General features: G+C 47.9%; 1 protein-coding gene across 1 annotated transcript in view; it reads left to right on the plus strand.

Moving 5' to 3' along the window:
* Positions 1-27,544, plus strand: part of LOC144506091 (uncharacterized) — a gene marked incomplete at its 5' end in the record, with an annotated part of 113,089 nt that overhangs the window by 13,708 nt on the left and 71,837 nt on the right. The window contains 9 exons of the mRNA XM_078231907.1: positions 6,151-6,263; positions 7,617-7,836; positions 10,007-10,144; positions 14,097-14,354; positions 14,944-15,056; positions 16,410-16,629; positions 20,849-22,192; positions 22,638-22,895; positions 23,485-23,597. Of these exons, the coding sequence (XP_078088033.1) occupies positions 6,151-6,263; positions 7,617-7,836; positions 10,007-10,144; positions 14,097-14,354; positions 14,944-15,056; positions 16,410-16,629; positions 20,849-22,192; positions 22,638-22,895; positions 23,485-23,597 (2,777 nt within the window). The remainder of the gene's footprint in view (positions 1-6,150; positions 6,264-7,616; positions 7,837-10,006; positions 10,145-14,096; positions 14,355-14,943; positions 15,057-16,409; positions 16,630-20,848; positions 22,193-22,637; positions 22,896-23,484; positions 23,598-27,544) is intronic.

The raw sequence follows: 27,544 nt of genomic DNA on the forward strand, positions 1-27,544 counted from the left end.
CTTGGGAAAGTTCTGGAAGAATGAGGAAAGGCGGGAGGTGTGCCTCCTGGTGATGGCAGAAATGTAAAAGAACAGAAGGGAGAGAAATTTGAATCATAAAGTGGATGGATGATTCCAAACTTGGCTTTTCAAATCCTGAAATGTTCAGGAAGAAGGGAAAAATGAGGATTGGGTAGAGTTCCACAGTTTTGGGATTCCTGGCAAGGTGTGTATTATAGTGGGTGATGATCTGACAAAATTTGATACCAGCACTTGAATTCAGAACAAAGAGAAAGAGCATGTCAGTCCGGAATAATTTTCAGTTCGGTGGCAATGCTGATATTTCATTGGTATAACTGATATTGTGTCAGAGGTGGTTCCATTGCTGACATTCTCACCCTGTGCCATATGGATAAATGCAAAGTTATCCACTTTGATAACAAAAACAGGAAAGCAGATTATTATCTGAATGGCTATAAATTACAAGAGGGGAATGTGCAACAAAACCTGGGTGTCCTCGTATACCAGTCACTGAAGATAAGCATGCAGTGCAGCAGGGGATAAAGAAGGCAAATGCTATGTTGGCCTTCACAGTGAGAGAATTTGAGTACAGGAGCAGGGATATCTTAATGCAATTATACACGGCCATGGTGAGACCACACCTGGAATATTGTGTGCAGCTTTGGTCTCCTGATCTGATGAAGGGTGTTCTTGCTCTAGAGGGAGTGCAGTGAAGATTTATTAGACTATTTCCTGGGATGGTAGGACTGACATCTGAGGAGATGTTGAGCCGGGTAGGATTATATTCACTGGAGTTTAGAAGAATGAGGGGAGATCACATAGAATCCTCTAAAATTCTAACAGAACTAGGCAGGGTAGATGCAGGAAGGATGTTCCCGGTGGTGGGGGTACCCAGAACCAGGGGTCACAGTGCAAGGATATGAGGTAAACCTTCAAGAACTGAGATGAGGAGAAATGTCTTCATCTCGTGAGTGCAGAGCCTGTGGAATTCACTCCCTCAGAAAGCAGTTGAGGTCTGTTATGATGACCACAGAGTCCACAAGGGATCATCAAAAGATTTACCCATGGTCCTCGTGGAGTGGAAGCTGCCATGTTGAGTGAGTGGAGGCTCGCCCAATAAAAGCAGCGAGTTGGGGTTTGGAAGCCTGTAACTTTACCCTTACCAGAGTTGTGAGTTCTGAGGTGAAGACAACTGATTGTAAGCAGCGGCTTCGGCCTTTTATTTTGTTGAACAATAAAGGGTTTTGGTGACAGTAAACTGGTGTTTGGTTGAATTACTACCAGGCCAAAACATTGTATGGTTTCAAGAAGGAGTGAGATTTCGCTCCTGGGGTGAAGGGAATTAATGGAGATGGTGGGGGGGTGGGGGAAGGCAGGATTGGGCTATTGAGTTGGATGACCAGCCATGATCATAATGAATGGTGGAGCAGGCTCGCAGGGCCAAATGGCCTCCTCCTGCTCCTTTTACCTCTGTTTCTTTGTAAGATCAAGATCAAGTGCCGCTCAATGGCTTGAACAGAAAATCAGTGCTGACACTCCAGTGCAGTACTGCAGCGCGACATTGTCAGAGGTACCGTGTTTCAGTTGAGATATTCACATTTGCTTCTATTGTGGATGATAGGATTCCATGGTACTAGCAAACAAAGGATATCTTCCTCCAATCAACCTTAACCCAGATTCAGTCAGTGTGAACTTCTCCATTTCCTGCACCATCCATCCTTATGCCAACTCTCAATGTGATTCCCAATTCAATCCCTGTTTGTGTCACATTACCAGTAGTTTCGTGCTTTAGGTTTGTATCTTTTGGAAGCTGGGATTAAAGTCCTCACAGTTATTTCACTCAGGACTTCTGTCACCAAAAGAGAATGTCGACCTTCATTCTTTCTGACTGGTTTAAAACTGACAGCGTTATCCAGTTCATGTCACATTCTCCATCTCTCCGTGCTGTTTGGGGATGTTTCTGATGAATTGTTCCCCACCATTAGGAGATGACATTTCAAATCGAGTAAAGTGAGAAATGAGGAGTCACATGAAACTCCATAATTATCAATTCTTCGGATACTCCCAGCTGGTTAAATTCAGACTGAAGCAGTGTTCTAACACAGATCTTTCCCCTTCATTACAGACAAAGACAGCTGCCAGTCAGGGCAGAATGACTGTTCAGTTAATGCAACTTGTATCAGTTTGAACGCAACGTACACCTGTCAGTGTAATGATGGGTTCAACGACACAAGCCCCAGTGTACCTGGAAGGACATGTGAAGGTAGGACATTGCCTGAGTTTAACTTGACTGCCAGTTGTTGGCTAAAGTACCCCGCGCTCAGAGTGACAGTTTTGGTCTAATCCTTGTTTCCGATATTGTTGAGTGTCAGAATGGTCTTTGAAAATGTGGTCTGGAAGTTGAAATTTTCACTCTGGGAGAGTGGGATGAAAGGCGATTTGGTCTCATCTCCCGGAATGAGAGTAGAGGCCGCTGGCTATGGAGATGGGTTGGCTGCAAGGCATGACCTTGTGTAAAAACAATGAAACAAAGGGCACCCCTTCAACCTCCAGCCCTCACCCCACACACATCATTGCCATGCTCCATCAATGCCAATATATGTGACCAGATTATCCCCCCATCCACCCTGTCAACCCATGCGCTTCAGGTCTACTCATGTTATCATCTAGCCTTCTACTAATGGCAGGCTATATTTTTTATATCACTCTGTGTGGTTATCAAAATAGTTGAAAGGGCCGGACTTGCGAAAACACGACGGAAGGGAGGCCATGGTCTCGTGCTGTTATCATTAGACTCTTAACCCAGCAAGTTAGCGAATGTTCTGGGGACCTGGGTTTGAATCCTGCCACGGCAGATGGTGGAATTTGAATTCAATTAAAAATATCTGGAATTAAGAATGTCCTGATGACCATGAAATCATTGTCGATTGTCAGAAAAGCCCATCTGGTTCACTAATGTCCTTTAGGCAGGGAATTCTGCCGTCCTTCCCCGGTCTGGCCTACATGTAACTCCAGAGCCAAAGCAATGTGATTGACACTCAAGTGCCCTCCAAGGGGAACGAAGGCTGGGCCCCCAGCAACTCCTGAACAAAAGGTTTTCTTCATAGTAATTCATGAATGCTTGAGACGTTTATAGTACGTTCATCTCGCTTTTTAAAGCTCTTTCCACATTGTAAGGAAACAGATTCATGAGTTGTATCATGAGCTGTAATCAACCCGGGTTCTATTCAAACCTCGGGTGACTGTCTGTGTGGAGTTTGCACATTCTCCCCGCTTGTGCGTGGGTTTCCTCCGGGTGCTCCGGTTTCCTCCCACACTCCAAAGGTGTGCAGGTTCGGTGGATTGGCCATGATAAGTTGTCCATTAGCACAGGTTAGGGGGATTAATGGGGTAAATAAGCTGGATGGAGGGGGTGGCGCTGGTCGGATGTTCTGCTGGAGATTCAGTGCGGAGTCGGTGGGTCGAATGGCCTCCTTCTGCACTGTACGTAGTCTGTGATCCAATGACACCTGTTTTCATGGCCATACCAATGTGGTGAGTGATTTACTTCAGACTCCGAGTTTGATGCAGACACCAGCCACTGTATTGGATGCTGTGCAGCACATTTTACTGAGGCTGAACGTCTAGACGGATATATTTTGCTTTTGCTGCTGTCAACATTCCTGAACCAATTTCTAAACGAGAGTAGCGATTGCTGCTTTTCTGGTGTTGATCCTGAGTGTTTGCAAGCAGCAAGAGATTCAATCGAGAATTATTCCCCTTGCTTTTCATTCTCTTTGTCATTCTGAGTTGATGTATTTCTCCACATTTTGTGATTCTCTCTAAAAAAAATGAATCAATGATGATGATGGTTAATTGTGACGATTTAATTGAATTGCCTGCTGCTGTCTGGAATGGTTCTGCTGCCCATTTTGTGCCCGTGAGAAGGACAGCTTTCTGAGCAATGTCACCGAGTTCACTGTTTAACATTTCTTATCTTTGATTTATATTGCAGCTTTCCCAGTGACTCCCACCTCAATTTCAACAACCAGTGAAAATCCAAATCACGTCAGTTCCTCAACTCCAACAATTGAAACATCGAACAGCACAACTTCCAGCACAACCAATCCAAACACTTCTCCTGTTACCACTGTCAACCCAACCTCCACCCCGACCCCCACTGCGACCTCCACAGTGACCTCCAGCCCGACCTCGACGGCGACCTCCACCCTGACATCCACCCCAACTTCCACCGTGACCTCCACCGTGACACCCACTCCGACCTCCACGGTGACCTCTACCCTGGCCTCCACCCCGACCTCCACTGTGACCTCCACCTCAACCTCCACTCCGACCTCCACCCCAACCTCGACCCAGACCTCCACCCCGACCACCACCGTGACCTCCACCTCAACCTCCACTCCGACCTCCAACCCGACCTCCACCCCAACCTCCACCCCGACCACCACCCCGACCACCACCGTGACCTCCACCTCAACCTCCACTCCGACCACCACCCCGACCACCACCCCGAACTCCACTCCGACCACCACCCCGACCTCCACCTCAACCTCCACCCCAATCTCCACTCCGACCTCCACCCTGACCTCCACTGTGACCTCCACTGTGACCTCCACTCCGACCTCCACCCGAACCTCCACCCCAACCTCCACCCCGACCTCCACCCCGACCTCCACCCCGACCTCCACCCCGACCTCCACGGCGACCTCCACCCTGACCTCGAACCCGACCTCCACTGTGACCTCCACCGTGACATCCACTCCGACCTCCACGGCGACCTCCACGGTGACCTCCACCCCGACCTCCACACTTAACACCACCACCAGACCAATCTCCACATCATTCACGACAGTCTGTGGTAAGTTGAATATTTTAATCTTTAACCATTCCATTATATAATCATATCCCTCGTCACAGAGGAGACTTTCTATTCAAGAGGTTGGGTGGGATTTTCTGGCCCAATTTGCACAAGGCAAGAATCGTTGCTGACGAGGTTATAAAGGGGGCGGGCCCAGCCGATTGAGCGCCGGGCTCACTAAGCAGGTTTTAAACAACATTTAAATATATTTTAATACATTAACCTGCCTCTCGCCCATTTACCGCGAGGGGCTGTCCGCACCGGAAATCCGGCGCTCGTAAAATGGCGCCAGACGAGAAAACTGGTGCCAATCGCGCTAAGCACTTTACGCCCCACTTTACCACTGTGTCGCACCCAAAAACGGAAGCAACTCAATGGTGAAATCGCCCCCTGTGTGAATGTTTGTTTGTTTCCGATGTTTCACAATAAATAATATTTTTTTCAGAGCCACTGAGATTCCTTCGTATGAATTTGATATCAGTGGAAAGTGAAGTCATCTCCATTACCTGGGATACTAACAACGCATTCAAACAGCCTCGTTTCTCTCTCACAATCTCCACGGGGAATGGTGTGGGGAGGCAAATTCAAACGGAGCAAAAAGCAGCAGGATTTAACGGATTGCAGCCCGGCGTTGAATATCAGATAAAAATATCCATCACAACATGCGGTCAGCAGCAGACAATTACAAGGAAAGTCAGGACAGGTGTGTTTTCTGAAGCAGATTTTGTTTCCCCTTCTCATAACACATCCCTCCTGAACATGAGGTGTGGAGATGGAGGCACCCATGGGAGTCACGGTGGCTGTTTGCAGGGGATGGTGAGAAATGGAAAGTGTGAAGTTTCCCTGAGAGACCCGAAGGAGTGCTCTTGCTCATGGAGACCTCCAACATAATAAGAAACTCTTACATTGCGGGGCCTCTTCTTGCCTTATATCTGTTTACCATTGAGTAGCACTGGCATCAGATCCCTGTGTAATTCTGTGATCCTGAGTTCAAACCGCACAGGGGTCCTGACAGGGATCCGGATCCCCAACTTTAATCTCGAATAACCCCTGTGGCTGACTGTGGCAGGGCCTCTGACTGCTTTCAAATGCTGCCAGTTAAAATGGTGGTGAGCAGGTGACATGTTGAGAAGAGAGTGGTAAATACTTCACCGTTGTTTCAACTCCTCACTGGCTCTCATCTGATTGGGTGTGAGAGGTTAATGTCCCAAATTCGACAATTGTAAAATTAGCTCTAAGTTGAGTATTTAGGTTTTACTCATAAATAAATTTATTTTTTTCACTTTTTGTAGTTGCTGCGATCGTGGAGGTGTCAACAAGAATTACAAATGTGCCGTTCACAGCAGATTTGAAAAATAAAAGCAGCCAGGAGTACAAAGATTTTGTGAAGAATTTCACTGATGAAGTAAGTCATACAAGTGTCGCAGTCTTGGGCGAGCCTGGTTCGGATCCGAGTCTGGATGGTGCTGGAAACAATTCCTGGGGCTCAGGAGGGGGAAAAATCATGTAAAGTTGACAGTTTATTTATTAGAGTCACAAGTAGGCTGACATTAACACTGCAGCGAAGTGACTGTGAAAATCCCCTATTCGTCTCACTCTGTTGTCTGTTCGGAAGAATTTAACACGGCCAATGCACCGAACCAACACGTCTTTCAGACTGTGAGAGGAAACCGGAGCCCCCGGTGGAAACCCACGCAGACACGGGGTTTCTTTGCCTAAAGTTATAAAATATCTCCTTCAATCTCTGCAAATGCATCTCAACTCGTCTAACCTTCAATAAATTTCCCAGTTAACTTCACACAATGAATCATGATAACACTTGGTCCTAAGGCACCCGCATCAACAGACACCCTGTGCATAGCAGGATCTAATTGAGACAATGAGGAGTTTAAGCACTTTTCATGTTTAAAAAATTAATACGTGGGACATGGGCATCTCTAGCTGGCCAGTATTTATTGTCTATCCCTCGATGCCCGAGGGCAGTTGAGAGTCAACCTCAGAGCTGTGACTCTGGAATCAGATGTAGGTCAGGCCAGGTAAGAACAGTAGATTTCCTTCACTAAAGTACATTAGTGAACCAGATGGGTGTTTCTGATAATGTTTTCATGGTTGACAGTGAATTCATAGTTCCGTGTATTGTTTATTGAATTCAAATTCCACCGTCTCCCATGGCGGGATTCGAACCGGGGTCCCCAGAGCATTAGCTAAGTTTCTGGATTGATAGTTGTGGTGAACCATCGTTGCTTCCCACTGTGGGATTGTTCTAATGTTGTTGTTGGGTTGTTCTAATGTTGTTGTTGGGCTAGGGTGGGATTGATACACCTGTGGTTGTTACTGTTGTGGCATATCCCAGTCGGGCTCCACCTCCTGGGAGAGGTATAAGACCCCCTGCTCGGGTGGGACCTCTTCAGTCTGGGATAGTGTGTTAAAGTTCTGTTAGTTCCATTGTTAGTTAATAAAAGCCTTCTTTTACCGAAGCTTTGTGCCTCGTGTCCAATTGATGCGCATCAATAGTCCAGCGATAATATCACTAGGCCATCGCCTCCCTTGCCTTTGCTTTCTGTGGGAAGTAGAACTTTTGCCAAGTGTTCCCCGTTGACTATGAAGAGAACTTCCTTACTCATATGTACATACAATTGAGGGATGGATTGGGAAGCCTTGCCTTTTTGGAAAAGTATAAAAGAGCCTTTGATTCAGACTCATATTCTGTGGCAAAAACAGTTATTTCTGAAATAGATTCTTGTTTGCTTCATTTCAGTTGAAGGAAGGCCTGAGTCCAGCGATCCAGGTTTTAGCCAGGAATGGAAAACTGACAATCACTGTCGTATCTATTGAAGAAGGCAGTGTGGTCGTTAACTTTGAGATGGCATCATCAACAAACGTGACTGTCCCTGTCTCTGACATCAAACAATCAGTCGCTGATTCTTTACAAAACAGTTCAGCGTTCGCTGTAGACCTTCAAAACACAACCATTTCAGGTAAGGAATTCCACAGCGAGCATTTCAATCACTTACTTCAGAGACCTTGGGAAAGTTCTGGAAGAATGAGGAAAGGCGGGAGGTGTGCCTCCTGGTGGTGGCAGAAATGTAAAAGAACAGAAGGGAGAGAAATTTGAATCATAAAGTGGATGGATGATTCCAAACTTGGCTTTTCAAATCCTGAAATGTTCAGGAAGAAGGGAAAAATGAGGATTGGGTAGAGTTCCACAGTTTTGGGATTCCTGGCAAGGTGTGTATTATAGTGGGTGATGATCTGACAAAATTTGATACCAGCACTTGAATTCAGAACAAAGAGAAAGAGCATGTCAGTCCGGAATAATTTTCAGTTTGGTGGCAATGCTGATATTTCATTGGTATAACTGATATTGTGTCAGAGGTGGTTCCATTGCTGACATTCTCACCCTGTGCCATATGGATAAATGCAAAGTTATCCACTTTGATAACAAAAACAGGAAAGCAGATTATTATCTGAATGGCTATAAATTACAAGAGGGGAATGTGCAACAAAACCTGGGTGTCCTCGTATACCAGTCACTGAAGATAAGCATGCAGTGCAGCAGGGGATAAAGAAGGCAAATGCTATGTTGGCCTTCACAGTGAGAGAATTTGAGTACAGGAGCAGGGATATCTTAATGCAATTATACACGGCCATGGTGAGACCACACCTGGAATATTGTGTGCAGCTTTGGTCTCCTGATCTGATGAAGGGTGTTCTTGCTCTAGAGGGAGTGCAGTGAAGATTTATTAGACTATTTCCTGGGATGGTAGGACTGACATCTGAGGAGATGTTGAGCCGGGTAGGATTATATTCACTGGAGTTTAGAAGAATGAGGGGAGATCACATAGAATCCTCTAAAATTCTAACAGAACTAGGCAGGGTAGATGCAGGAAGGATGTTCCCGGTGGTGGGGGTACCCAGAACCAGGGGTCACAGTGCAAGGATATGAGGTAAACCTTCAAGAACTGAGATGAGGAGAAATGTCTTCATCTCGTGAGTGCAGAGCCTGTGGAATTCACTCCCTCAGAAAGCAGTTGAGGTCTGTTATGATGACCACAGAGTCCACAAGGGATCATCAAAAGATTTACCCATGGTCCTCGTGGAGTGGAAGCTGCCATGTTGAGTGAGTGGAGGCTCGCCCAATAAAAGCAGCGAGTTGGGGTTTGGAAGCCTGTAACTTTACCCTTACCAGAGTTGTGAGTTCTGAGGTGAAGACAACTGATTGTAAGCAGCGGCTTCGGCCTTTTATTTTGTTGAACAATAAAGGGTTTTGGTGACAGTAAACTGGTGTTTGGTTGAATTACTACCAGGCCAAAACATTGTATGGTTTCAAGAAGGAGTGAGATTTCGCTCCTGGGGTGAAGGGAATTAATGGAGATGGTGGGGGGGTGGGGTAAGGCAGGATTGGGCTATTGAGTTGGATGATCAGCCATGATCATAATGAATGGTGGATCAGGCTCGCAGGGCCAAATGGCCTCCTCCTGCTCCTTTTATCTCTGTTTCTTTGTAAGATCAAGATCAAGTGCCGCTCAATGGCTTGAACAGAAAATCAGTGCTGACACTCCAGTGCAGTACTGCAGCGCGACATTGTCAGAGGTACCGTGTTTCAGTTGAGATATTCACATTTGCTTCTATTGTGGATGATAGGATTCCATGGTACTAGCAAACAAAGGATATCTTCCTCCAATCAACCTTAACCCAGATTCAGACAGTGTGAACTTCTCCATTTCCTGCACCATCCATCCTTATGCCAACTCTCAATCTGATTCCCAATTCAATGCCTGTTTGTGTCACATTACCAGTAGTTTCGTGCTTTAGGTTTGTATCTTTTGGAAGCTGGGATTAAGGTCCTCACAGTTATTTCACTCAGGACTTCTGTCACCAAAAGAGAATGTCAACCTTCATTCTTTCTGACTGGTTTAAAACTGACAGCGTTATCCAGTTCATGTCACATTCTCCATCTCTCCGTGCTGTTTGGGGATGTTTCTGATGAATTGTTCCCCACCATTAGGAGATGACATTTCAAATCGAGTAAAGTGAGAAATGAGGAGTCACATGAAACTCCATAATTATCAATTCTTCGGATACTCCCAGCTGGTTAAATTCAGACTGAAGCAGTGTTCTAACACAGATCTTTCCCCTTCATTACAGACAAAGACAGCTGCCAGTCAGGGCAGAATGACTGTTCAGTTAATGCAACTTGTATCAGTTTGAACGCAACGTACACCTGTCAGTGTAATGATGGGTTCAACGACACAAGCCCCAGTGTACCTGGAAGGACATGTGAAGGTAGGACATTGCCTGAGTTTAACTTGACTGCCAGTTGTTGGCTAAAGTACCCTGCGCTCAGAGTGACAGTTTTGATCTAATTCTTGTTTCCGATATTGTTGAGTGTCAGAATGGTCTTTGAAAATGTGGTCTGGAAGTTGAAATTTTCACTCTGGGAGAGTGGGATGAAAGGCGATTTGGTCTCATCTCCCGGAATGAGAGTAGAGGCCGCTGGCTATGGAGATGGGTTGGCTGCAAGGCATGACCTTGTGTAAAAACAATGAAACAAAGGGCACCCCTTCAACCTCCAGCCCTCACCCCACACACATCATTGCCATGCTCCATCAATGCCAATATATGTGACCAGATTATCCCCCCATCCACCCTGTCAACCCATGCGCTTCAGGTCTACTCATGTTATCATCTAGCCTTCTACTAATGGCAGGCTACATTTTTTATATCACTCTGTGTGGTTATCAAAATAGTTAAAAGGGCCGGACTTGCGAAAACACGACGGAAGGGAGGCCATGGCCTCGTGCTGTTATCATTAGACTCTTAACCCAGCAAGTTAGCGAATGTTCTGGGGACCTGGGTTTGAATCCTGCCACGGCAGATGGTGGAATTTGAATTCAATTAAAAATATCTGGAATTAAGAATGTCCTGATGACCATGAAATCATTGTCGATTGTCAGAAAAGCCCATCTGGTTCACTAATGTCCTTTAGGCAGGGAAATCTGCCGTCCTTCCCCGGTCTGGCCTACATGTAACTCCAGAGCCAAAGCAATGTGATTGACACTCAAGTGCCCTCCAAGGGGAACGAAGGCTGGGCCCCCAGCAACTCCTGAACAAAAGGTTTTCTTCATAGTAATTCATGAATGCTTGAGACGTTTATAGTACATTCATCTCGCTTTTTAAAGCTCTTTCCACATTGTAAGGAAACAGATTCATGAGTTGTATCATGAGCTGTAATCAACCCGGGTTCTATTCAAACCTCGGGTGACTGTCTGTGTGGAGTTTGCACATTCTCCCCGCTTGTGCGTGGGTTTCCTCCGGGTGCTCCGGTTTCCTCCCACACTCCAAAGGTGTGCAGGTTCGGTGGATTGGCCATGATAAGTTGTCCATTAGCACAGGTTAGGGGCATTAATGGGGTAAATAAGCTGGATGGAGGGGGTGGCGCTGGTCGGATGTTCTGCTGGAGATTCAGTGCGGAGTCGGTGGGTCGAATGGCCTCCTTCTGCACTGTACGTAGTCTGTGATCCAATGACACCTGTTTTCATGGCCATACCAATGTGGTGAGTGATTTACTTCAGACTCCGAGTTTGATGCAGACACCAGCCACTGTATTGGATGCTGTGCAGCACATTTTACTGAGGCTGAACGTCTAGACGGATATATTTTGCTTTTGCTGCTGTCAACTTTCCTGAACCAATTTCTAAGCGAGAGTAGCGATTGGTGCTTTTCTGGTGTTGATCCTGAGTGTTTGCAAGCAGCAAGAGATTCAATCGAGAATTATTCCCCTTGCTTTTCATTCTCTTTGTCATTCTGAGTTGATGTATTTTTCCACATTTTGTGATTCTTTGTAAAAAAAATGAATCAATGATGATGATGGTCAATTGTGACGATTTAATTGAATTGCCTGCTGCTGTCTGGAATGGTTCTGCTGCCCATTTTGTGCCCGTGAGAAGGAAAGCTTTCTGAGCAATGTCACCGAGTTCACTGTTTAACATTTCTTATCTTTGATTTATATTGCAGCTTTCCCAGTGACTCCCACCTCAATTTCCACAACCAGTGAAAATCCAAATCACGTCAGTTCCTCAACTCCAACAATTGAAACATCGAGCAGCACAACTTCCAGCACAACCAATCCAAACACTTCTCCTGTTACCACCGTCAACCCAACCTCCACCCCGACCCCCACCCCGACCTCCACAGTGACCTCCAGCCCGACCTCGACGGCGACCTCCACCCTGACATCCACCCCAACTTCCACCGTGACCTCCACCGTGACACCCACTCCGACCTCCACGGTGACCTCTACCCTGGCCTCCACCCCGACCTCCACTGTGACCTCCACCTCAACCTCCACTCCGACCTCCACCCCGACCTCGACACAGACCTCCACCCCGACCACCACCGCGACCTCCACCTCAACCTTCACTCCGACCTCCACCCCGACCTCGACCCAGACCTCCACCCCGACCACCACCGTGACCTCCACCTCAACCTCCACTCCGACCTCCAACCCGACCTCGACCCAGACCTCCACCCCGACCACCACCGTGACCTCCACCTCAACCTCCAACCCGACCTCCAACCTGACCTCCACCCCGACCTCCACCCCGACGACCACCGTGACCCCCACCTCAACCTCCACTCCGAACACGACCCCGACCTCCACCCCGACCACCACCGTGACCTCCACCTCAACCTCCACTCCGACCTTCAACCTGACCTCCACACCGACCTCGAACCCGACCTCCACTGTGACCTCCACCGTGACCTCCACTCCGACCTCAACGGTGACCTCTACCCTGACCTCCACCCCGACCACCACCGTGCCCTCCACCTCAATCTCCACTCCGACCTCCACCCCGAACTCGACCCTGACCTCCACTCCGACCTCCACCCCGACCACCACCGCGACCTCCACCCCGTCCTCCACCGTAACCTCCACTCCGACCTCCACCCCGACCTCCACCTTGACCACCACCGTGACCTCCGCCTCAACCTCCACCCCGACCTCCACCCCGACCTCCACCACAACCTCCACCACAACATCCACCTCACCCTCCACTCCGACCTCCACCTTGACCTCCACCCCGACTTCCACTCCGACCTCCACCCCGACCTCCACCCCGACCTCCACCCCGACCTCCACCACAACCTCCATCTCAACCTCCACCCCGACCTCCACCCCGACCTCCACTGTGAACTCCACTGCAACCTCCACCTCAACCTCCACTCCGACCTCCAACCCGACCTCCACCCCGACCTCCACCCCGACCTCCACCCCAACGTCCACCCCGACCTCCACTCCGAACTCCAACCCGACCTCCAGCCCGACCTCCACCCCGACCTCCACCCAGACCACCACCGTGACCTCCACCTCAACCTCCACTCCGACCACCACCCCGACCACCACCCCGAACTCCACTCCGACCACCACCCCGACCTCCACCCCGAACTCCACTCCGACCACCACCCCGACCTCCACCTCAACCTCCACCCCAATCTCCACTCCGACCTCCACCCTGACCTCCACTGTGACCTCCACTGTGACCTCCACTCCGACCTCCACCCGAACCTCCACCCCAACCTCCACCCCGACCTCCACCCCGACCTCCACCCCGACCTCCACCCCGACCTCCACGGCGACCTCCACCCTGACCTCGAACCCGACCTCCACTGTGACCTCCACCGTGACATCCACTCCGACCTCCACGGCGACCTCCACGGTGACCTCCACCCCGACCTCCACACTTAACACCACCACCAGACCAATCTCCACATCATTCACGACAGTCTGTGGTAAGTTGAATATTTTAATCTTTAACCATTCCATTATATAATCATATCCCTCGTCACAGAGGAGACTTTCTATTCAAGAGGTTGGGTGGGATTTTCTGGCCCAATTTGCACAAGGCAAGAATCGTTGCTGACGAGGTTATAAAGGGGGCGGGCCCAGCCGATTGAGCGCCGGGCTCACTAAGCAGGTTTTAAACAACATTTAAATATATTTTAATACATTAACCTGCCTCTCGCCCATTTACCGCGAGGGGCTGTCCGCACCGGAAATCCGGCGCTCGTAAAATGGCGCCAGACGAGAAAACTGGTGCCAATCGCGCTAAGCACTTTACGCCCCACTTTACCACTGTGTCGCCCCCAAAAACGGAAGCAACTCAATGGTGAAATCGCCCCCTGTGTGAATGTTTGTTTGTTTCCGATGTTTCACAATAAATAATATTTTTTTCAGAGCCACTGAGATTCCTTCGTATGAATTTGATATCAGTGGAAAGTGAAGTCATCTCCATTACCTGGGATACTAACAACGCATTCAAACAGCCTCGTTTCTCTCTCACAATCTCCACGGGGAATGGTGTGGGGAGGCAAATTCAAACGGAGCAAAAAGCAGCAGGATTTAACGGATTGCAGCCCGGCGTTGAATATCAGATAAAAATATCCATCACAACATGCGGTCAGCAGCAGACAATTACAAGGAAAGTCAGGACAGGTATGTTTTCTGAAGCAGATTTTGTTTCCCCTTCTCATAACACATCCCTCCTGAACATGAGGTGTGGAGATGGAGGCACCCATGGGAGTCACGGTGGCTGTTTGCAGGGGATGGTGAGAAATGGAAAGTGTGAAGTTTCCCTGAGAGACCCGAAGGAGTGCTCTTGCTCATGGAGACCTCCAACATAATAAGAAACTCTTACATTGCGGGGCCTCTTCTTGCCTTATATCTGTTTACCATTGAGTAGCACTGGCATCAGATCCCTGTGTAATTCTGTGATCCTGAGTTCAAACCGCACAGGGGTCCTGACAGGGATCCGGATCCCCAACTTTAATCTCGAATAACCCCTGTGGCTGACTGTGGCAGGGCCTCTGACTGCTTTCAAATGCTGCCAGTTAAAATGGTGGTGAGCAGGTGACATGTTGAGAAGAGAGCGGTAAATACTTCACCGTTGTTTCAACTCCTCACTGGCTCTCATCTGATTGGGTGTGAGAGGTTAATGTCCCAAATTCGACAATTGTAAAATTAGCTCTAAGTTGAGTATTTAGGTTTTACTCATGAATAAATTTATTTTTTTCACTTTTTGTAGTTGCTGCGATCGTGGAGGTGTCAACAAGAATTACAAATGTGCCGTTCACAGCAGATTTGAAAAATAAAAGCAGCCAGGAGTACAAAGATTTTGTGAAGAATTTCACTGATGAAGTAAGTCATACAAGTGTCGCAGTCTTGGGCGAGCCTGGTTCGGATCCGAGTCTGGATGGTGCTGGAAACAATTCCTGGGGCTCAGGAGGGGGAAAAATCATGTAAAGTTGACAGTTTATTTATTAGAGTCACAAGTAGGCTGACATTAACACTGCAGCGAAGTGACTGTGAAAATCCCCTATTCGTCTCACTCTGTTGTCTGTTCGGAAGAATTTAACACGGCCAATGCACCGAACCAACACGTCTTTCAGACTGTGAGAGGAAACCGGAGCCCCCGGTGGAAACCCACGCAGACACGAGGTTTCTTTGCCTAAAGTTATAAAATATCTCCTTCAATCTCTGCAAATGCATCTCAACTCGTCTAACCTTCAATAAATTTCCCAGTTAACTTCACACAATGAATCATGATAACACTTGGTCCTAAGGCACCCGCATCAACAGACACCCTGTGCATAGCAGGATCTAATTGAGACAATGAGGAGTTTAAGCACTTTTCATGTTTAAAAAATTAATACTTGGGACATGGGCATCTCTAGCTGGCCAGTATTTATTGTCTATCCCTCGATGCCCGAGGGCAGTTGAGCGTCAACCTCAGAGCTGTGACTCTGGAATCAGATGTAGGTCAGGCCAGGTAAGAACAGTAGATTTCCTTCACTAAAGTACATTAGTGAACCAGATGGGTGTTTCTGATAATGTTTTCATGGTTGACAGTGAATTCATAGTTCCGTGTATTGTTTATTGAATTCAAATTCCACCGTCTCCCATGGCGGGATTCGAACCGGGGTCCCCAGAGCATTAGCTCAGTTTCTGGATTGATAGTTGTGGTGAACCATCGTTGGTTCCCACTGTGGGATTGTTCTAATGTTGTTGTTGGGTTGTTCTAATGTTGTTGTTGGGCTAGGGTGGGATTGATACACCTGTGGTTGTTACTGTTGTGGCATATCCCAGTCGGGCTCCGCCTCCTGGGAGAGGTATAAGACCCCCTGCTCGGGCGGGACCTCTTCAGTCTGGGATAGTGTGTTAAAGTTCTGTTAGTTTCATTGTTAGTTAATAAAAGCCTTCTTTTACCGAAGCTTTGTGCCTCGTGTCCAATTGATGCGCATCAATAGTCCAGCGATAATATCACTAGGCCATCGCCTCCCTTGCCTTTGCTTTCTGTGGGAAGTAGAACTTTTGCCAAGTGTTCCCCGTTGACTATGAAGAGAACTTCCTTACTCATATGTACATACAATTGAGGGATGGATTGGGAAGCCTTGCCTTTTTGGAAAAGTATAAAAGAGCCTTTGATTCAGACTCATATTCTGTGGCAAAAACAGTTATTTCTGAAATAGATTCTTGTTTGCTTCATTTCAGTTGAAGGAAGGCCTGAGTCCAGCGATCCAGGTTTTAGCCAGGAATGGAAAACTGACAATCACTGTCGTATCTATTGAAGAAGGCAGTGTGGTCGTTAACTTTGAGATGGCATCATCAACAAACGTGACTGTCCCTGTCTCTGACATCAAACAATCAGTCGCTGATTCTTTACAAAACAGTTCAGCGTTCGCTGTAGACCTTCAAAACACAACCATTTCAGGTAAGGAATTCCCCAGCGAGCATTTCAATCACTTACTTCAGAGACCTTGGGAAAGTTCTGGAAGAATGAGGAAAGGTGGGAGGTGTGCCTCCTGGTGATGGCAGAAATGTAAAAGAACAGAAGGGAGAGAAATTTGAATCATAAAGTGGATGGATGATTCCAAACTTGGCTTTTCAAATCCTGAAATGTTCAGGAAGAAGGGAAAAATGAGGATTGGGTAGAGTTCCACAGTTTTGGGATTCCTGGCAAGGTGTGTATTATAGTGGGTGATGATCTGACAAAATTTGATACCAGCACTTGAATTCAGAACAAAGAGAAAGAGCATGTCAGTCCGGAATAATTTTCAGTTCGGTGGCAATGCTGATATTTCATTGGTATAACTGATATTGTGTCAGAGGTGGTTCCATTGCTGACATTCTCACCCTGTGCCATATGGATAAATGCAAAGTTATCCACTTTGATAACAAAAACAGGAAAGCAGATTATTATCTGAATGGCTATAAATTACAAGAGGGGAATGTGCAACAAAACCTGGGTGTCCTCGTATACCAGTCACTGAAGATAAGCATGCAGTGCAGCAGGGGATAAAGAAGGCAAATGCTATGTTGGCCTTCACAGTGAGAGAATTCGAGTACAGGAGCAGGGATATCTTAATGCAATTATACACAGCCATGGTGAGACCACACCTGGAATATTGTGTGCAGCTTTGGTCTCCTGATCTGATGAAGGGTGTTCTTGCTCTAGAGGGAGTGCAGTGAAGATTTATTAGACTATTTCCTGGGATGGTAGGACTGACATCTGAGGAGATGTTGAGCCGGGTAGGATTATATTCACTGGAGTTTAGAAGAATGAGGGGAGATCACATAGAATCCTCTAAAATTCTAACAGAACTAGGCAGGGTAGATGCAGGAAGGATGTTCCCGGTGGTGGGGGTACCCAGAACCAGGGGTCACAGTGCAAGGATATGAGGTAAACCTTCAAGAACTGAGATGAGGAGAAATGTCTTCATCTCGTGAGTGCAGAGCCTGTGGAATTCACTCCCTCAGAAAGCAGTTGAGGTCTGTTATGATGACCACAGAGTCCACAAGGGATCATCAAAAGATTTACCCATGGTCCTCGTGGAGTGGAAGCTGCCATGTTGAGTGAGTGGAGGCTCGCCCAATAAAAGCAGCGAGTTGGGGTTTGGAAGCCTGTAACTTTACCCTTACCAGAGTTGTGAGTTCTGAGGTGAAGACAACTGATTGTAAGCAGCGGCTTCGGCCTTTTATTTTGTTGAACAATAAAGGGTTTTGGTGACAGTAAACTGGTGTTTGGTTGAATTACTACCAGGCCAAAACATTGTATGGTTTCAAGAAGGAGTGAGATTTCGCTCCTGGGGTGAAGGGAATTAATGGAGATGGTGGGGGGGTGGGGGAAGGCAGGATTGGGCTATTGAGTTGGATGACCAGCCATGATCATAATGAATGGTGGAGCAGGCTCGCAGGGCCAAATGGCCTCCTCCTGCTCCTTTTATCTCTGTTTCTTTGTAAGATCAAGATCAAGTGCCGCTCAATGGCTTGAACAGAAAATCAGTGCTGACACTCCAGTGCAGTACTGCAGCGCGACATTGTCAGAGGTACCGTGTTTCAGTTGAGATATTCACATTTGCTTCTATTGTGGATGATAGGATTCCATGGTACTAGCAAACAAAGGATATCTTCCTCCAATCAACCTTAACCCAGATTCAGACAGTGTGAACTTCTCCATTTCCTGCACCATCCATCCTTATGCCAACTCTCAATCTGATTCCCAATTCAATGCCTGTTTGTGTCACATTACCAGTAGTTTCGTGCTTTAGGTTTGTATCGTTTGGAAGCTGGGATTAAAGTCCTCACAGTTATTTCACTCAGGACTTCTGTCACCAGAAGAGAATGTCGACCTTCATTCTTTCTGACTGGTTTAAAACTGACAGCGTTATCCAGTTCATGTCACATTCTCCATCTCTCCGTGCTGTTTGGGGATGTTTCTGATGAATTGTTCCCCACCATTAGGAGATGACATTTCAAATCGAGTAAAGTGAGAAATGAGGAGTCACATGAAACTCCATAATTATCAATTCTTCGGATACTCCCAGCTGGTTAAATTCAGACTGAAGCAGTGTTCTAACACAGATCTTTCCTCTTCATTACAGACAAAGACAGCTGCCAGTCAGGGCAGAATGACTGTTCAGTGAATGCAACTTGTATCAGTTTGAACGCAACGTACACCTGTCAGTGTAATGATGGGTTCAACGACACAAGCCCCAGTGTACCTGGAAGGACATGTGAAGGTAGGACATTGCCTGAGTTTAACTTGACTGCCAGTTGTTGGCTAAAGTACCCTGCGCTCAGAGTGACAGTTTTGATCTAATTCTTGTTTCCGATATTGTTGAGTGTCAGAATGGTCTTTGAAAATGTGGTCTGGAAGTTGAAATTTTCACTCTGGGAGAGTGGGATGAAAGGCGATTTGGTCTCATCTCCCGGAATGAGAGTAGAGGCCGCTGGCTATGGAGATGCGTTGGCTGCAAGGCATGACCTTGTGTAAAAACAATGAAACAAAGGGCACCCCTTCAACCTCCAGCCCTCACCCCACACACATCATTGCCATGCTCCATCAATGCCAATATATGTGACCAGATTATCCCCCCATCCACCCTGTCAACCCATGCGCTTCAGGTCTACTCATGTTATCATCTAGCCTTCTACTAATGGCAGGCTACATTTTTTATATCACTCTGTGTGGTTATCAAAATAGTTAAAAGGGCCGGACTTGCGAAAACACGACGGAAGGGAGGCCATGGTCTCGTGCTGTTATCATTAGACTCTTAACCCAGCAAGTTAGCGAATGTTCTGGGGACCTGGGTTTGAATCCTGCCACGGCAGATGGTGGAATTTGAATTCAATTAAAAATATCTGGAATTAAGAATGTCCTGATGACCATGAAATCATTGTCGATTGTCAGAAAAGCCCATCTGGTTCACTAATGTCCTTTAGGCAGGGAAATCTGCCGTCCTTCCCCGGTCTGGCCTACATGTAACTCCAGAGCCAAAGCAATGTGATTGACACTCAAGTGCCCTCCAAGGGGAACGAAGGCTGGGCCCCCAGCAACTCCTGAACAAAAGGTTTTCTTCATAGTAATTCATGAATGCTTGAGACGTTTATAGTACGTTCATTTCGCTTTTCAAAGCTCTTTCCTCATTGTAAGGAAACAGATTCATGAGTTGTATCATGAGCTGTAATCAACCCGGGTTCTATTCAAACCTTGGGTGACTGTCTGTGTGGAGTTTGCACATTCTCCCCGCTTGTGCGTGGGTTTCCTCCGGGTGCTCCGGTTTCCTCCCACACTCCAAAGGTGTGCAGGTTCGGTGGATTGGCCATGATAAGTTGTCCATTAGCACAGGTGAGGGGCATTAATGGGGTAAATAAGCTGGATGGAGGGGGTGGCGCTGGTCGGATGTTCTGCTGGAGATTCAGTGCGGAGTCGGTGGGTCGAATGGCCTCCTTCTGCACTGTACGTAGTCTGTGATCCAATGACACCTGTTTTCATGGCCATACCAATGTGGTGAGTGATTTACTTCAGACTCCGAGTTTGATGCAGACACCAGCCACTGTATTGGATGCTGTGCAGCACATTTTACTGAGGCTGAACGTCTAGACGGATATATTTTGCTTTTGCTGCTGTCAACTTGCCTGAACCAATTTCTAAACGAGAGTAGCGATTGCTGCTTTTCTGGTGTTGATCCTGAGTGTTTGCAAGCAGCAAGAGATTCAATCGAGAATTATTCCCCTTGCTTTTCATTCTCTTTGTCATTCTGAGTTGATGTATTTCTCCACATTTTGTGATTCTTTGTAAAAAAAATGAATCAATGATGATGATGGTTAATTGTGACGATTTAATTGAATTGCCTGCTGCTGTCTGGAATGGTTCTGCTGCCCATTTTGTGCCCGTGAGAAGGAAAGCTTTCTGAGCAATGTCACCGAGTTCACTGTTTAACATTTCTTATCTTTGATTTATATTGCAGCTTTCCCAGTGACTCCCACCTCAATTTCCACAACCAGTGAAAATCCAAATCACGTCAGTTCCTCAACTCCAACAATTGAAACATCGAGCAGCACAACTTCCAGCACAACCAATCCAAACACTTCTCCTGTTACCACCGTCAACCCAACCTCCACCCCGACCCCCACCCCGACCTCCACAGTGACCTCCAGCCCGACCTCGACCCAGACCTCCACCCCGACCACCACCGTGACCTCCACCTCAACCTCCAACCCGACCTCCAACCTGACCTCCACCCCGACCTCCACCCCGACCACCACCGTGACCCCCACCTCAACCTCCACTCCGAACACGACCCCGACCTCCACCCCGACCACCACCGTGACCTCCACCTCAACCTCCACTCCGACCTTCAACCTGACCTCCACCCCGACCTCGAACCCGACCTCCACTGTGACCTCCACCGTGACCTCCACTCCGACCTCAACGGTGACCTCTACCCTGACCTCCACCCCGACCTCCACCGTGCCCTCCACCTCAATCTCCACTCCGACCTCCACCCCGAACTCGACCCTGACCTCCACCCCGACCTCCACTGTGGCCTCCACCTCAACCTCCACTCCGACCTCCATCCCGACCACCACCGCGACCTCCACCCCGACCTCCACCGTAACCTCCACTCCGACCTCCACCTTGACCACTACCGTGACCTCCGCCTCAACCTCCACCCCGACCTCCACCCCGACCTCCACCCCGACCTCCACCACAACCTCCACCTCACCCTCCACTCCGACCTCCACCTTGACCTCCACCCCGACTTCCACTCCGACCACCACCCCGACCTCCACCCCGACCTCCACCCCGACCTCCACCACAACCTCCATCTCAACCTCCACCCCGACCTCCACTGTGAACTCCACTGCAACCTCCACCACAACCTCCACCTTTACCTCCACTCCGACCTCCACCCCAACCTCCACCCCGACCTCCACCCCGACTTCCACTCCGACCTCCACCCCGACCTCCATCTCAACCTCCACCCCGACCCCCACCCCGACCTCCACTGTGAACTCCACTGCAACCTCCACCTCAACCTCCACTCCGACCTCCAACCCGACCTCCACCCCGACCTCCACCCCGACCACCACCGTGACCTCCACCTCAACCTCCACTCCGACCACCACCCCGACCACCACCTCGAACACCACCCCGAACTCCACTCCGACCACCACCCCGACCTCCACCTCAACCTCCACCCCAATCTCCACTCCGACCTCCACCCTGACCTCCACTGTGACCTCCACTCCGACCTCCACCCGAACCTCCACCCCAACCTCCACCCCGACCTCCACCCCGACCTCCACCCCGACCTCCACCCCGACCTCCACGGCGACCTCCACCCTGACCTCGAACCCGACCTCCACTGTGACCTCCACCGTGACATCCACTCCGACCTCCACGGCGACCTCCACGGTGACCTCCACCCCGACCTCCACACTTAACACCACCACCAGACCAATCTCCACATCATTCACGACAGTCTGTGGTAAGTTGAATATTTTAATCTTTAACCATTCCATTATATAATCATATCCCTCGTCACAGAGGAGACTTTCTATTCAAGAGGTTGGGTGGGATTTTCTGGCCCAATTTGCACAAGGCAAGAATCGTTGCTGATGAGGTTATAAAGGGGGCGGGCCCAGCCGATTGAGCGCCGGGCTCACTAAGCAGGTTTTAAACAACATTTAAATATATTTTAATACATTAACCTGCCTCTCGCCCATTCACCGCGAGGGGCTGTCCGCACCGGAAATCCGGCGCTCGTAAAATGGCGCCAGACGAGAAAACTGGTGCCAATCGCGCTAAGCACTTTACGCCCCACTTTACCACTGTGTCGCACCCAAAAACGGAAGCAACTCAATGGTGAAATCGCCCCCTGTGTGAATGTTTGTTTGTTTCCGATGTTTCACAATAAATAATATTTTTTTCAGAGCCACTGAGATTCCTTCGTATGAATTTGATATCAGTGGAAAGTGAAGTCATCTCCATTACCTGGGATACTAACAACGCATTCAAACAGCCTCGTTTCTCTCTCACAATCTCCACGGGGAATGGTGTGGGGAGGCAAATTCAAACGGAGCAAAAAGCAGCAGGATTTAACGGATTGCAGCCCGGCGTTGAATATCAGATAAAAATATCCATCACAACATGCGGTCAGCAGCAGACAATTACAAGGAAAGTCAGGACAGGTATGTTTTCTGAAGCAGATTTTGTTTCCCCTTCTCATAACACATCGCTCCTGAACATGAGGTGTGGAGATGGAGGCACCCATGGGACTCACGGTGGCTGTTTGCAGGGGATGGTGAGAAATGGAAAGTGTGAAGTTTCCCTGAGAGACCCGAAGGAGTGCTCTTGCTCATGGAGACCTCCAACATAATAAGAAACTCTTACATTGCGGGGCCTCTTCTTGCCTTATATCTGTTTACCATTGAGTAGCACTGGCATCAGATCCCTGTGTAATTCTGTGATCCTGAGTTCAAACCGCATCGGGGTCCTGACAGGGATCGGGATCCCCAACTTTAATCTCGAATAACCCCTGTGGCTGACTGTGGCAGGGCCTCTGACTGCTTTCAAATGCTGCCAGTTAAAATGGTGGTGAGCAGGTGACATGTTGAGAAGAGAGCGGTAAATACTTCACCGTTGTTTCAACTCCTCACTGGCTCTCATCTGATTGGGTGTGAGAGGTTAATGTCCCAAATTCGCCAATTGTAAAATTAGCTCTAAGTTGAGTATTTAGGTTTTACTCATAAATAAATTTATTTTTTTCACTTTTTGTAGTTGCTGCGATCGTGGAGGTGTCAACAAGAATTACAAATGTGCCGTTCACAGCAGATTTGAAAAATAAAAGCAGCCAGGAGTACAAAGATTTTGTGAAGAATTTCACTGATGAAGTAAGTCATACAAGTGTCGCAGTCTTGGGCGAGCCTGGTTCGGATCCGAGTCTGGATGGTGCTGGAAACAATTCCTGGGGCTCAGGAGGGGGAAAAATCATGTAAAGTTGACAGTTTATTTATTAGAGTCACAAGTAGGCTGACATTAACACTGCAGCGAAGTGACTGTGAAAATCCCTTATTCGTCTCACTCTGTTGTCTGTTCGGAAGAATTTAACACGGCCAATGCACCGAACCAACACGTCTTTCAGACTGTGAACATAGAACATAGAACATTACAGCGCAGAACAGGCCCTTCGGCCCACGATGTTGCACCGACCAGTTACAAACAAAAAAAAAAAAAGTGACCCTCCAACCTAAACCAATTTCTTATCGTCCATGAATCTATCTACGGCTCTCTTAAACGCCCCCAAACTAGGCGCATTTACAACTGATGCTGGTAGGGCATTCCAATCCCTCACCACTCTCTGGGTAAAGAACCTACCCCTGACATCGGTCCTGTAACTACCCCCCCTCAATTTAAAGCCATGCCCCCTCGTGCTGGATTTCTCCATCAGAGGAAAAAGGCTATCACTATCCACCCTATCTAATCCTCTAATCATCTTATATGTTTCAATAAGATCCCCTCTTAGCCGCCGCCTTTCCAGCGAAAACAATCCCAACTCACTCAGCCTCTCCTCATAGGATCTCCCCTCCATACCAGGCAACATCCTGGTAAACCTCCTCTGCACCTTCTCCAAAGCCTCCACATCCTTCCTGTAATGTGGGGACCAGAACTGCACACAGTACTCCAAGTGCGGCCGCACCAGAGTTGTGTACAGTAGCAACATAACGCTACGACTCCTAAATTCAATCCCCCTACCAATAAACGCCAAGACACCATATGCCTTCTTAACAACCTTATCTACTTGATTCCCAACTTTCAGGGATCTATGTACACATACACCTAGATCCCTCTGCTCCTCCACACTATTCAAAGTCCTCCCGTTAGCCCTATACTCAACACATCTGTTATTCCTACCAAAGTGAATTACCTCACACTTCTCCGCATTAAACTCCATCCGCCACCTCTCGGCCCAACATTGCAACCTGTCTAAGTCTTCCTGCAAACTACGACACCCTGCCTCACTGTCTACCACACCACCGACTTTGGTGTCATCAGCAAATTTGCTAATCCACCCAATTATACCCTCATCCAGGTCATTAATAAATATTACAAACAGCAGTGGCCCCAAAACAGATCCCTGAGGTACACCACTTGTAACCGCACTCCATGATGAATATTTACTATCAACCACCACCCTCTGTTTCCTATCCGCTAGCCAATTCCTGATCCAATTTCCTAGATCACCCCCAATCCCATACATCTGCATTTTCTGCAGAAGCCTACCATGGTGAACCTTATCAAACGCCTTACTAAAATCCATATATATCACGTCCACTGCCTTGCCCCCATCCACCTCCTTGGTCACTTTCTCAAAAAACTCAATAAGGTTAGTAAGGCACGACCTACCTGCCACAAAACCATGCTGACTATCACCTATCAATTCATTACTCTCCAAATAACTATAAATCCTATCCCTTATAATTTTTTCCAACATCTTGCCGACAACAGAAGTGAGACTCACCGGTCTATAATTCCCGGGGAAGTCTCTGTTCCCCTTCTTAAATAATGGGACAACATTCGCTAACCTCCAATCTTCTGGTACTATACCAGAGGCCAACGACGACCTGAAGATCAGAGCCAGAGGCTCTGCAATCACTTCTCTTGCCTCCCAGAGAATCCTTGGATAAATCCCATCCGGACCAGGGGATTTATCTATTTTCAGACCCTCCAGAATATCATGCACATCCTCCTTATCAACTGTAATACTGTTAATTCTACTCCCCTGCAACCCAGTGTCTTCCTCAGCTATATTCATGTCCCCTTGCGTGAACACCGAAGAGAAATATTGGTTCAATGCTTCACCAATCTCCTCCGGTTCCACACATAACTTCCCTCTGCCATCTATAACTGGCCCTAAACTTGCCCGAACCAGCCTTCTGTTCTTGACATACCTATAGAACGCCTTAGGATTCTCTTTAACCCTATCCGCCAAAGTCTTCTCATGTCCCCTTTTAGCCCTTCTAAGCTCGCTCTTCAACTCCCTCCTAGCCAATCTAAAGCTTTCTAGTGCACTACCCGAGTGCTCACGTCTCATCCAAACATAAGCCTCCTTTTTCTTTTTAACCAACAAAGAAACTTTTTTGGTGCACCACGGTTCCCTAGCCCTATCAATTCCTCCTTGCCTGACAGGGACATACCTATCACAGACTCGCAGTAGCTGCTCCTTGAAAAAACTCCACATGTCGGACGTTCCCAGTCCCTGTAATCTCCTAGTCCAACCTATGTTTCCTAATTCTCTCCTAATAGCCTCATAATTACCCTTACCCCAGCTAAAACCACTGGCCCGAGGTTCATGCCTATCCCTTTCCATCACTAAGGTGAACGTAACCGAATTGTGGTCACTATCACCAAAATGCACACCAACTTCCAAGTCTAGCACTTGGTCCGGCTCATTTCCCAGCACCAGATCCAATATAGCCTCACCTCTAGTTGGCCTGTCTACATACTGAGTCAAAAAACCTTCCTGCACGCTTTGAACAAAAACTGACCCCTCTAACGAGCTAGAGCTATAACAATTCCAGTCAATATTCGTAAAGTTAAAATCCCCCATAGCAATTGCCCTATTACTTTCACTCCTAAGCAGGATTGACTCAGCAATCCTTTCCTCAACCTCTCTAGAACTTTTAGGAGGTCTATAAAAGACTCCCAACAGGTTGACCTCTCCTCTCCTATTTCTAATCTCCGCCCATACTACCTCAACAGATAAGTCCTCATCAAACCTCCTCTCTGACACTGTGATACAATCTCTGACCAATAATGCTACCCCTCCCCCTCTTCTACCTCCTTCCCTACTTCGACTAAAACATTTGAACCCCGGGACCTGCAGCATCCATTCCTGCCCCTGCTCTATCCATGTCTCTGAAATAGCCACAACATCGAAGTCCCAGGTACTGATCCACGCTGCAAGTTCACCCACTTTATTGCGAATACTCCTGGCATTGAAGTATACACATTTCAAACCCTGCTCCACCTCACCTCTGCAATGCCGTGTATTGCAGTCCCCATCCATGCATCCCTCACTTTCAGCCCCACTACTCAGGATCCCTCCCCCCCCCCGAATCAGTTTAAACCTCCCTGCATGGCCTTAGCAAATTTACCCCCCAGGATATTGGTCCCCTTCCGATTCAGGTGTAGACCATCCTTCTCATAGAGGTCACACCTTCCCCAGTACGAGCTCCAATTGCTTAAGTACCTGAACCCCTCCCTCCTGCACCATCCCCTCAGCCATGAATTCAAACCCTCCCTCTCCCTATTCCTCTCTAAACTATCCCGTGGCACAGGCAAGAGACCAGAGATAACCACTCTGTCAGTCTTGGCCTTTAGTTTCCACCCCAACTCCATAAATCCCTGCCTGATATCCCCTTCCCCTATCCTCCCTATGTCATGTGTCCCCACATGTACAATAACTTGTGGTTTATCTCCCTCCCCCCTAAGAGTTCTGAATACCCTGTCAGACACATCCCGGACCCTAGCCCCTGGTAGGCAACACACCAACCCTGAGTCCCTACCTTTAGTTCCGACCCTCCTATCTGTCCCCTTAATTGTGGAGTCCCCAATCACAAGGCCCAGTCTTTTACAGCCCCTAACCACCTGAGCTTTCTCACTCGGCTCACCCCCAGAGATCTGCTCTCTATGCTCAGTTGATTCCTCATCAACTGTAGCCTCCAGCACCGAAAACCTATTATGGAGGGGAACCGCCCCAAGTGATTGTCCTCCCGATTGCTTCTTACTCCTCCTCCTGGCATTAACCCAAGCCTCATTTCTAGGAGTTACTATTTCT

This window comes from Mustelus asterias, chromosome 17 (assembly GCF_964213995.1).
Source record: "Mustelus asterias chromosome 17, sMusAst1.hap1.1, whole genome shotgun sequence".
In the NCBI taxonomy this organism is placed as follows: Eukaryota; Metazoa; Chordata; class Chondrichthyes; order Carcharhiniformes; family Triakidae; genus Mustelus; species Mustelus asterias.